At 39.5% G+C, this 13,196-nt stretch overlaps 1 protein-coding gene across 1 annotated transcript in view; it reads left to right on the top strand.

Annotated features, from left to right (window-relative positions):
* The window catches only part of TAFA3 (TAFA chemokine like family member 3), a 436,707-nt gene extending 426,692 nt beyond the window's left edge, over window positions 1-10,015 (top strand). The window contains exon 5 of the mRNA XM_088454427.1: window positions 9,602-10,015. Coding sequence (XP_088310553.1) covers window positions 9,602-9,613 — 12 coding nt within the window. The 3' untranslated portion in view covers window positions 9,614-10,015. The remainder of the gene's footprint in view (window positions 1-9,601) is intronic.
* Window positions 10,016-13,196: the final 3,181 nt, after the last annotated feature.

The raw sequence follows: 13,196 nt of genomic DNA, 5'->3' as shown, positions 1-13,196 counted from the left end.
GGGATTAATGTATTTTGGAAATCTCCTGTGCTCTTTCCTTGATTTTCCTTTTAACTTTGGAAATTGTCTTTTATGAATTGTGTTTCTGTGCACAATATATTGTTAAACATAGTTTTAGTTTCTTTTATTATTTAAGACAGAATTGAAAAAAATTATTATACATACAAAAGGGCAGAGCAGGGATACAGAAAAGATTCTGTTGGTATTTATTGTTTGTGTACAGTTCTACTTGTGGTGGAATGTGATGGTGCTTGGTAACTAATAGTAATAGAGAATGGAATGCTATATTTTGATCAAATAAAATTGTATGAACTTTTGTCAATAATGGTTTTAGATGTTTTTCTCTTTTTCACCCATGCATTGTAAAAATGTGTCTTGACTATTTTGCCTTCTCCTACACAATAGGGTAATACTTGTCAGGAACATAGATGTCATGTGCATCATTATGTTCCGCAGCGCCTTACAAAGTACATTGATAACTATTGCATAAATAAAGTGTTTGATGTGTTTGCCATTTCTACTATGTGTGTAATTTCATGGAATATTGATCAATATATAGGAATTAATTCATTAACCATCACAGGAAACTACATTAGTCTTCTCTAGTCTGAGAAGCTCCATTTTTTTGTGACAGTGATGAAAGCAGAGCCTGCTCCACTTTAATTTTATCATTCCTAATATACTTGAGCCATAAGCATTTGTGAATAGACAGAGAAGGCCCCACTAATTGAGAATGCCTATTGCTTTAGGTTTCATCTTGTAAAATCCAAATTAGAGGGGAGTCAGAGAACAGGACTTGAGTTTATTTTTACCTTTAAATGGAAGTGATTAGTCCTCATTATACATTATATTTCAAACCTGTCTGAGTATTGAGTTATATATTCTAGAAGTGGCCTAAATGCACTTAATTAGCTTCATACTGCAATGGATTTAGGTACAGTTCTCTGCTCCTGATGTTCAGAAACATTTTGAAAGGTATAAAGATAACATTTTCTGTTTGCAACATAACTGTTATTTGATGAGAAAATAAATGAGGCCCAACATACTGTTAGGCAAGAGTCAATCTGAAATAAATTGTCCTTCAATTTTCTTGGTAATCTGTACACTTTGGATCAATCAATAAACAATACATTAAACAAGTAAAAAACAGTGCCAAACCTAGAGCACAGAATGCAAACTGAGAGCATCCCATTTTGTAGAACTCACATTCCCATTCCCACAGCAAAGTTGGCTGGTGTGTGTAGGGTCCTTAGCGTAGGGAAATGATTAAACAGAGCCATCAAATTATATAATGACTCATGTGTAATTTCATTCATGTATATATTTCAAGCTTGTATATCTTAGTACTAGCTTATATGTGTTAAAGGACATGGATATCCAAGCCTGCAGATTATCCTCACCTGGGACAGTCCTGCTGAATCTCTCCCTGCATTATACTGTATATATATATATATATATATATATATATATATATATATGCAGGCAAATCTGGATGGCACTCCCAGACAAAAAAAATAGTGAAAAAAAAGAGCAGACAGAGCCGTTGTCAACAGTCAATGTTTCAGCGACTATGCACTTTTTTTCAAGACATACAGTACATAATGTAACAAAGACACACTATAAATACCTGTAGCAATCACCTCGTGTTCCACACCTTCCAGCCCGCAAACACCGTCGCTCCCACTGATGACATCATCACATAGATGCACAGGATTGTCTTAACAGCAGTGTGGGCCCTGGGCAAAGCAATGCACTGGGGCCCCTAGTCACCCATGCACGGGAAAAAAATGTAAATGGTCAATAAAATGAAACCCTCCTGCATGCCCATCAGACCTCCCACACATGCAGAGAGACTCTGTCTGACTGGTCTGAAGCCGGTGGATGAAGTGAAACTGGGACTGAGGTGAGTACTCATCACGGGGGGGATGGGGTGGAGGAGGTTAGATCAGAATCCAGTGCACCGGCGGCCGGCTTATAAAAATATCACAAATTTATCAAATGGCACTGGCTGCAGTTGGGCGGGTTGGTGGGCCCCTATAAGCTTCGGGCCCTTGGGCAACTGCCCAACAAGCCTAATGGAAGAGATGGCCCTGCAGACACACCAATCAAGTATAAGGACGGCCCTGGAGGGCAAAATTTGTGACCACCGGTGACACGCCAAGATATAAATTTATTGATTGGGTCCCCCTAGTATAAGAAGCAAAATGGATTTAAACATTGCAAACTGTCCACCCTTTGGGTTTAAATGAAAATTTGTCATTTATGAGTTTTCTATTATATACAGGTATATCTTTATAGGTTGGGCTAGTATAGCTCTGTAAGTATCCTTACTCTTATAGATGGGGACTCTGACGTACTGTATATTATGTTTGAGTCTTATTCCATGTCAGATCTATGTATATTTTATTATTGTAATAAGAGGAGCACCCTGGTGAGCTGTGGCTGCTGTGAGCGAGTGCCGGACCACGTGAGACTATAATTATATATATATATATATATATATACACACATTGTTGGTGTAGGTGCTGCTGGAGCTGTCCTGAACTACCTCACTCTGGGTCTTAATTCAAGCTCACGTTATTGGTACAACGTTTCGGCGTGACTAGCACCCTGTCTTCAGGTATACATAAACAATAAAATCAAAAAGAGCTTACCTTAAAACCCCACCGATTAGATGTGAATGGCTGTCAGTCACTGGATCCAGGTGCAAGCTGCCGAAGGGTGTCTGGCACGCCAAAGTGACATCATCACTGCTCACCTCCGGGGGTTGTCATGCCAACCCAAAGCATTTCTCCAGGCTCCGCTCTGTAGAAAACAATACACACTGTGACCAACTAGAAAAAGTGGTTAAAAAATGTATGTGGTGACCAGAAATCAGCGCACCAAAAAAGGAAAGAGAGTATATAAAAAGAAAAGGAAAACGGTTATATTAAAAAACTAAGATGAGATGAATACACAACTTGTAAAAGGTAAACAAATATGTCATGGATAAAACACAGAGATGGAAAGATGAGAAGGCTCTTTAAAAAGAGATCTAATGATCCCAGGTAAAAAAAAGTTGCAGAAGCATCTGATCTACTATGAGTATACTTCCAATGCATCTCCTTTTTTATCTAAACCACTGGACTGCTATAAGTGCTTTGGCTGCATGACCTGCCACCACATGATCTCTGGTTCCTGCTTCCACCACCCGCATTTTAGGCGAGTTTATAGTATTAAACACATCTCGATCTGCACTTATTTTTACATCATTTATGTGATTACCTGTCCATGCAGATTGAATTATGTTTGGAAGATGACTAGGACCATGAGGGAATGGATGGTACTACATCGTTTGGCTATCAAATGTGCCCTGTCTGGTAAAACATCTGACCAACCTGTGGCCTGGCATTTCACCGAGCAGAATCATCCTTTGGCCACATTCAAGCGCATGGCTATTGACCATGTGCCGAAATCTCTCATGGCTGGAGATAGGGGTGGCTGTCTCCTCAAACTAGAGGCCAGATGGTAATTTAATCTTAACACCATCAGCCCACTTGGCCTTAATGATAAACTTTCTTGGAACGTCTTTCATTAATTGGTTCTTGACCTTAGCTCCTCAGTATTGCAATTTCCTTCCTATTAGCTGCCTTAGGGGATTTTGGCCCTCATTCAGAGCCGGATGTTCTGAGCAGAGCGCACGCTCTGAATGAGGGCCGTCCTCCATAATTATGGAGCATCCTCCTGGACGCTTGTATAGCTGTGGGTCACCACCCACAGCCTATACGAGCGTGCAGGCTGATGGCCGCGATGGTCTTGACCATCGCGACCATCGCCACTGCGAGCCGGAGCCTGCGGTTGAGTTTCTCAGCCACAAGGCCCGGAGTGATTTTGGCTCTATCAGAGCCAAAATCACTCCCACTGACATCACTAGTGATGTCAGTGGGCCGGCTTCTGACGGTAGGCGTTCCCTTGGGAACGCCCCCATCTGGGAGGCACGCCCCCGGCACGCCCACCAAAGGGGGCGTGCTGTCAATCAACATCGACAGCACGCCCCCTTTGATCAGACACAACGAGCGAAGGAAAGTCCTTCGCTCATCGCGTCTGGCGCATGCGCACGACGGAGCTCCCTCCCAGTGCACACCATCGACCCACTTGCGAGCGGACAGCCGCTTGCGAGTGGGTCTGAATCAGGCCCTTAGTCGACCTCGAACATGACATTAATTATAGTGAAGGTTTATTTGGACCTTCATTTTTTCCTCTACTTAAGAGATTTAAAACTTACAGTGAAAATAGCTTCAGTTCCCCTCTTTTCTGTTTTTCTGTTCTTTTTTTTCCCTTTCCTTCCTTTCTTTTCTACTGTTACCCTCCCCCTTTTCCTTTTATTTTATACTACAGCCTATCTCCATGCAATGTCATGTGTAGCACAGATGGTGTAATGGTAGCATTACTGCCTCACAGCACTGAGGTTGTTGGTTCGATACCCACTACGGCCCTAACTGTGTGTTGTATATTCTCCCTGTGCTTGCATGGGTTTCCTCTGGGTACTCCGGTTTCCTCCCACACTCCAAAAATATACTGGTAGGTTAATTGGCTCCTAACAAAAATGACCCCTAGTGTGTGTATGTGCGTGTGCATGTGGTAGGGAATATAGATTGTAAGCTCCACTGGGGCAGGGACTGATGTGAATGGCCGAATATTCTCTGTAAAAGCGCTGCGGAATATGTATGCGCTATATAAATAACTGGTAATAAATAATAAATAAATAAATGTGTATTATTTAGTGCATGTATTCCAGTATTTTTGAATTTTTTTTTTTTTTATTATATACCCTTCTGGAATATGCTGTTTAATTTGTTTTTGCACTTTTGTACTCTTTTCTTTTAACCACCTATGGGTCTACTAAGCACTTGTACTCTACTACTTTTTCATTTTCTTTGTTTACCCTGGGCAGATACACATGCCGCCTTCTCCCATTGGCATCCTGGTTACCTTGGCAACCAGAGGGTGCTTGCTTGTGAAGTCCCTTAATTGGTCTTGGAGTGTTACTGTCCTGGACACAGGAGACCAAACTTTTCCACCAGCTGGCCAGATTTCTGCTTTCTTTCAACCTTTTCCAAGCAGGACTCTTTCTTCACATCTTCTGGTAGGCGACACTGGTCTGATTGCGGCCAAAGCCTTGCACTCAGGCTCCAGATCTTGCTGCTTTCCGATTTATTCCTCCGGTTCTGAAATGTGAGCAACAGCATCATATAAGTTAGGACATCCAGCCATTAAATCAGTTGTTGGCATGTCTGGACCAATATGGTCGAGTATAATCTCCCAGAAAAGTGGAAAGTCTCGCCCCAGAAAAAGGGAATGCGACACCCGTGGTGCTATTGCCGCTATCACTTGCACCACTTGTCCCCTCATGGTCACTTTAAGACAGACACGGTCATATTTCTCAGTATCCCCATGGACACATAGGACTTTTACTGGTGGCAGCCGGTCCATCAGTCCTTCTAAAACCAGAGTGCTAGGCATCTGGCAGACTTCACTGTCTGAATCCATCAAAGCCAACTCTGTCTGTTGTTCTATCAGGACTGGAACTTGGAACAGCAGTCGGCTATCCAGGGATAAGGACATGGTCACACAGACGGGGAATGTGGGGCTTTGTTGCCACATTGAAAGTGCCCAGGTTCACCAAACTTAAAGCACCCTTCTGGGGTCACCCTGCACTCTGTGCCAATATTTTGTGCTGATTATTTCCTAAATATCAGTCTGACACCCTTCTATGCTGTTTATGTCATATTTCCTAGAGAATAATATTGGTCAATGGCTATTGCAAGCTCATTAAATGACTGCGGATTGCTCTGCAAAACACATCTTTGCAGCTCTTGCTTTAGGTTCTGCACACAATAGCCAATTGCCAGGATTTCCAGGATCCTGACCAGTGGGGTTTGTTTGGACACTATCCAACTCTGGATAAACTTCGCCAGGTCGACTAGCTGAGTACGTGTTGTGGACCCCAAACTATATCACCAGTCATAGAAATGCTGTGCTTTCCCAGGCTGTGTCACTCCTACCAATGCCAGAATTGCAGCTTTTCAATGCCTAGGCTTTGAGCATATCTACATAGGCTCGCTGGGCTTTGTCCTTTAAATAAGGAGCCAATTGTGCCACCCAATCCTTTATTGACCATTTAAGCTGAGTTGCCGACCTCTCAAATGACAATAGAAATACCTCAACATCATCTGATGGGGTCATCTTCTGCATTACGGCAGGCCTGCATTCACCCAGTTGCAGCTTACTGAGCTCTGCCAACAGCAGTTTGTTGCACTCCACCTTGGCCTCAGCGAGTGCTAGCATGTGGGCTTGCTGGGCCTGTTTTGCCATGGCTAAATTAGTTAAGGCTTGGATGATTTCCTTCATCTTGCTCCCTGAGCTCACTGAGTAGCGAAATTGGGCCTCTCTTATTATGCACCTTTAAGCCAGTGTTTTGACACTAATAGAATCTAGCTGCCAGTGGCCACTGTGTATTACCTTCTAAGAGGCACAGCACCCCAATACACACAGGAACACATTTCCCTGGTTTACTTGTACCACATTGTGTTTCAATACAGTCAAAACATTTCTTCATGTGGCACTACAATAACCAGCAAAAACAATGCACTGTCTCTTTTATTGGGCTTACACAGACTAACACAGATACCTATGTTTAGCAGCCTGTACTTAGTTATCTATATCACACCCAAAATTAACAAGGACAAGGAGAAAACATTTGGTGCTTCTCAGCCAGCTAAAAACCATTTTTCTACTGCAATAAATCTCAGAAACAGTTGAGTTTGTTTAGAAATAATCACACTTGATACATTTGCCACCAACACAACTTTTCAACATGTGCAAATAGACTGATTTATATAGGCCGGTTTAATCTCACTCACCAACCCAGCAAGACAGCGTCTAACCTCTTCCACGTGAATCGTGGCTAGCTGATTCATCCCACGAATGACACCATTTTGTTAAATTGTCCTTACAAACTAAAACACAGCAGTTGTCCTTGTCAGATGGCTTTTTACTGATGGAAATGTTGCATCTTCACATTTCCCAAACAGCATATGGCACCCTGACACTAAGCTAACATTAGCAGCTCACTATCATCTGGCCAACTAATTCAGCATCAGGAATCCCAGAATGCTTTATGCTTTACACATACACCCACCAATCAGACCCATATGGAGCAGCTGTGTTTAATATCTTTACCCAAGGAACAATGTAGACCACTTAGAGAAGGAACCCCCTCAAGTGTAAGAGAGCGCTGTTCAATTAATCGGCATAAATTAGTTGCAATGTATTAAAACAAATATTAATCCCACAGTGAATAATATCCTTACAAGGGGGTCATACATAATATAAAAAAAATTGTTTAATCACTAAGACAAATAGCAAATAGACTGTATATAATCAATCAGAAATAGACATAAAATGACATATATCAATGTGTATAGTGTCCAAGAAAAAAGAAAAGTAAAAAAATAAAAAGATAAAAAACAGCTTGTTTAGCAGAGAATTTTAACTGGCCAACGTATTGTCCTTCTTTGTATTTATATTTGTATAGAGCACATTTATAAACTCAATTAATTTCGCCTTAAAAAGCTTGATAATCCAAGTACAGAATATTCAGTCACATCCATAAAATATATATTTGTTTTGACTTGTGAACTGTCCAAAGCTCACTAGAAAAGATATAATTCCAATCTCTTTAAGCTTATTTCTCAATATGGATATAGAGCAGTCCGCAAGGCAGTGTTTGGTATAAAACACCTCACGTATTGCCTTAATAATAGAACATCCAGTTAATTTGTGCTTAGTGCTCCATAATTGTATTAGCTCATAGAGTCTCTTTCATTACCTCCTGCTGCTGGTTAAATTCCGATGATGCAGTTCCAGGAATCAGGTGGATGGATGCTCTCTTATATATTTGAAAAGAATATTACCATGCTATTTTAGCACCAGTGGAAGTCTCTCCGGAGTGGTGGGGGTACAGATAAAGCGTTTCTCCGCCTTAATATCATATCAGCAGCTTCCTCAGGGAATGAGTAATGTTCTTTATAGCAGAAGAGGGCAAAGAACCCTCTTTGCCACAATATATATATTGGTTTCAACTTGATCTGTCAAGTTAAAGCTGAGCAATAAATAAAACTACATTTATTTACATCATCAATGCAAGAGACAGGTGTGGCACCATGCTCGCAGATGGTCAGGGGTGGGGGGAGAGGTGCTTTGGTCTACCAGTTTTTATAGTGCTGCTGGTCATGTGAGAACCACTTCTGCAACAGGGCCCCTATGCATTGCAATACAACTAGAACATCTCAAATACATTTTGGCAGAACCAATTTCATTGTGGGCGAAGTAGCTGGCAACAGCTAATATTGCATACACAGTAACCATGTTTCACAATGACTGAACAGCAGAGTTATTTCACTTCACCTTTTCCAAATGTCTCTTGGCCACTGACTGTGAAAAGCAAATGTTACAAAATCCATAAATATATCTTTATGTAGCAAATGTAAAAATAACCTCACATTTCCTCATATTTAGTGCTGCCCCCTGACATTGCAGCAGTAATGTCACAGTCAGGAATCTCACTCCAAGTCTGAGCAACAGGAGATGTGATCAACACCTTCTGTCTGCTGATGTAGGACATACTAAAGGGGGGTATCCAGTTAGCGATTTTTATGAACAATTGAATGATAACGATCGTTTGATCATTCAATCGTTTGCAAATCATTTGCAAATCGTTTGCAAAAGTGTCTAAAATGATCAGCGATGCGCGTTCCCGCTGGTCGTTTAGACATCTATCATCTTTCCAACATGCTGGTCAACCTGATGGTATCTTCAGGTTCAGCATGTTTCCAGATGATTGATGACCCTGAACTGAAAGACTGCTCATTCAGTGGAGGCTCATCACATGACTGACAAACAATTGAACGATTGCAATGTTGTAATCGTGCAGTCGTTATCAGATCTTGTAGTGGATACCCGCCTTTACTGACTGTAGTTAATTCTTCTCCAGGAGAAGCCTGGAGAGGCAATGCAGCTGATAGCTGTGGAGGCAAAGCTGTGCTCTCCACTTCATTGGACCCTGCCCCCAACATGGCAGATGCTGATATTCGCAGGTCTGAGAAATTAGGAAGTGGGCAGGATGTGGGAGTTCCGCCTACTTTTCCAGGGGCGCGGAGGGTAGCCTCCCAAAATTTACGGGTAGAGTAGGCAAGTATGATTTAAGAAACAGTGAAGATAGGGGTAGCGCTAGCAATGCCTGAATGTTTTTCACCTCCGAGGGGGAGAGGAGGCCGCTTAGGGCATTCGTATAGCTTTCACAGGACCTGTATAACATGCATGTAATTTTAGAATGGTAAAAAAGTTTTATATTTCCAATCATTTCTGAAATATAACCAGTGGCAATATTTCAGTGAACATTAATTTCTGTGCTCAACCCATTTTTAATGTAATAAAATTGAAGAATAGTGCCTCTGAATGTTACACATGTTACAAATTTAAGTAGAGTGCCTGGTACTGTTACAAATATTAAAAGATCATATCAATCAATAGTACAACCTTTTGTTTTCTTTCTTTGCAGGTTACACGATAGTGTCTGGAGAACATGCAGGAACTGTTCAAACAGTGCAAGTGCTGAGACATGCCAAATCTACACACTGGCATACTACACTCTTGCAGTGTATCTTCCTTCCAACATTCGGATACCACTGGATATTAGTCCCAAACTGACTTTCAAGAGGAGTACCTTATTTCAATTAAAATAAGTGTAACAACTTAGCCCCGTAATGGGGGCGGAATCTACAAGAACCCATAGACCAATTTAATGAATAAAGGAATAATGGAAGACATTTATACACATGTTGGACGTATCAGAAATAAAATATGCTTACTAAACTGAGATACATAAAAAAAACTGTTGAATGCGGTGTAAGAACTCCCATTTTATCCTTGTAATTTTGGCATTTTAAACTATATGTTTTTTTATTTGTTTTTATTTGTAAGAAGATAAATAAGTTATTTCTCCCATGAGAATCAATGATCCTTATAATGGTGATAATTAAAACTTTATGATACCCCGTTATATACAGTATGACTTGGAAATACTACTTTTTGCAATCCTGTCAAACTATAACAGAAAAATGTTTACATACTGTAGCAATTAGCAGTCCATGTATTGTAAAGATGAAAAACACAGAGTAATTTTTCAAGGCTGCGAAAAAGCCCATATTTGACTAGGCCTCACCGAAAGCATGCAGCAATTAGTTTCCTTATACTTTAAGGCTGTGCGTATTTTTTAGGATACATAATTTATATATTTCTGGAAGATAGTGTACTACGTCCCAAATGTTTGGCCAATAGCAATATACTCATTTCATCTAAAGTCTATCTTAACATATATGTGATTCCAAGGCTCTAAGTATACAGTCTCAAAACTTTGCATGGTTATTCATATATTATCCTTGTCACATTCCATTTATATCTATAACGCAAAACATGTTTAATTGTTAACAAGTTCATCAATCAAGTTTGAGGCTCCATATTACAAATGCCAAATACATTTCCTGTTTTGTTGCTTGAACTACTACATTCTGTTATAAATTAAGTCCAATTTATGAAATTTAAGGTATTTTCAGTCCTGCCTATTAACATTAATACATGAAAAGAAAGCCTTAATCATTAAGAATAACAATTCAATTAACATGCCAACAATTGTTCCAGTAAGGGGTGGTTTCCTCCCAGAATATACCACTCCCAGGTAAAACACTATAATTTAGAGAAAAATAAAACACTGTTGTGGACTACATTTTGTTATATTAAATCAACTATATATTTTTTAAATTATTATTATTTTTATTTTTTATTTTGCAACTATGCCACTGTCTTGTTCTTTAAAAATATGCCTTTGTAATGTCATTATTGTAATTATTATTTTCTATACTAAGTGAATCCATGTACCTATTGGTTTGAAAAGCCCTTTCTTATTGTACATTCTCAGGAGATTTTATATCCTCCCATGATGCGTTGTCATGCAGTGCATTCAGTGATCCATGACTACAGCTTGGTAAAAATAAGCATCACTGACCTCTATGATATAGACGGCAACAATACTTGCTGTAGTTTTGCCAGATGGACCAATAATATAACAAGCAGTGTTATGGTCCATCTAGTCCATTCATCAGCATTGGAGCTCTGGTGATGGTTTGCAGAAGGCACCACAGGGCAAAGCATCAAAGGATAATGTAAACTCTAACATGAGTATGATAACTGATACTGTTTAACATTTCAAGAAGAATCTTGATATACACCATTCATGCTAAGGTGCTACAAGACAGGTTGAGAAAAGACTATATATTTAACTGGTGAAAAATATTTTAAGATAATTGTCTTGTGGCAAGAATGTGACTCTTGTAGACTGCTTAAGAAAATCAATTTTTGCAAGGAACAAATTTGTACAAATGAGTCTATTCTTGGAATCATGCTATAATTGCTGCTGACCGAGTTTGTATAATAAGATGTAGGTAGGATAATTGGTGCTAGCTCCTAACTGGGTAGCAAACAAGTTATGTCACAGGAGGAGCTTTTTGGGTCACCAAATTCTTCTCTACCATAAATGTCAGTAATTAGCGTATGTATGTTACGGAAGACTCCTTCTCTTCTCATTACACACACAGGCTAATGCAACTGGCAGACATCAACCTTACTTGTTAGCACATTCATTTTCCAAAAGAACTTAATTTCCTGCAGTGTGATATCAGTTTAAAAGGCAATTAAATAAATATGGTCATTGCCTGTTTTCTAGCTGACAAACATTGGGAGATTTTTCCAGGAGGATCAGCACACTAAATCTACTTTAGAATGTTTTAATATACAAAGTTACCATGAGCAGCCTGAAATGCTATGGCTTTAAATGTATATCTATGGATTGATTGTCAGTTCTGGGACACTAATTTAGTTTTATTATTATCGGATCAAACATTCCAGATTGTGGGGGGGGATAAATATGATAACTATTTAGTTATGAATCATTATAGGATGGTAAATGACATACTTTGGGGGTCACACATGTATTTCCTTTTATAGCCTAACACTCACTCCCATATTACACTTGGTGAGCAGGGAGTGTCCTGGCTCTATATATATAGTAATAGTATATAGTATTTTATTTGTGGGACAAAACATAGACCAAACCTCCATCAAAATAAATAATATTTGGTAGAAATGACAAAATTGTAAAGGCTATATTTACTTGATTAAGGTACCAAAAAGTAATGTCTGTCCTAAATGAAGCATTATAAATTTACTTCTTTAAAGTAAAAAGAAATAAATTTTTCCAGCTGTAGACAATATTGAGTAGAAAATGATGGAGAGTATAAAATAGATTTGAGCCATTGACACACAGTTTGAGTTTTATCTTTTCAAATACTCAAATCTTTATTTCTGTCTTGAACAATTAAACCAATGATTCAGATATTTGACATACTTTTACATGATATTTACTGGTGCCCCTAGAAGTGTCTTGTACACAATGCAAACTAAAGGTGCCTACACACTTACCGACTTGCTGACGATCTGACATCGTGCACAATTTCCCTTGAAACTCTCCCCGGCAGCTCTGCACACGATCTGCACATGATTTGTTGTCCATTCTTCAAACGATCTCCCCTGCATCCAGACTTTTTCCAGTGCATTGTGTCCTAGATTGGCAGATCTGTCCTACAGCATGGCAGATCTGACGATGCGATGTGCAACCAGCAGGGACACGCATCACAACTTGATCATGAGTGGACTCACAATTTGGGCATTTTTTCACGATCTGTTGTTCCAATGCGTCGGAATCGGCCAGACCGTGTAAAAAATCAAAAAGTGTTTAGGCACCTTAAAACTCACTTTGACAAATGAAAAGCTACAGGATAAATGGCCGTAAGGTCTTCAAAACATTCAAAATATATATTATTCTGGACAATATCAACATCTGATATGGCAAAATCTGGTTAGGTTGTGACAGTATCGGCAATTGTGCAAAAACAGATGAGCAAAATTGTCAAAATGGTCCAATGTATTTCACTAGTAGAAATTGGCTTTAAATGGAATTTTACTGGAATTTTGCTCATCTCTAGTCTGATTTTTGCCAATGTGGTGTGATTGTGTTTAGTACAATACAGCAATACAGCTCA

This window comes from Taudactylus pleione, unplaced genomic scaffold (assembly GCF_031769625.1).
Source record: "Taudactylus pleione unplaced genomic scaffold, aTauple2 ptg000615l, whole genome shotgun sequence".
In the NCBI taxonomy this organism is placed as follows: Eukaryota; Metazoa; Chordata; class Amphibia; order Anura; family Myobatrachidae; genus Taudactylus; species Taudactylus pleione.
The sequence above is the reverse complement of the archived record's forward strand: the minus strand, read 5'-3'. Positions and strand labels throughout refer to the sequence as shown.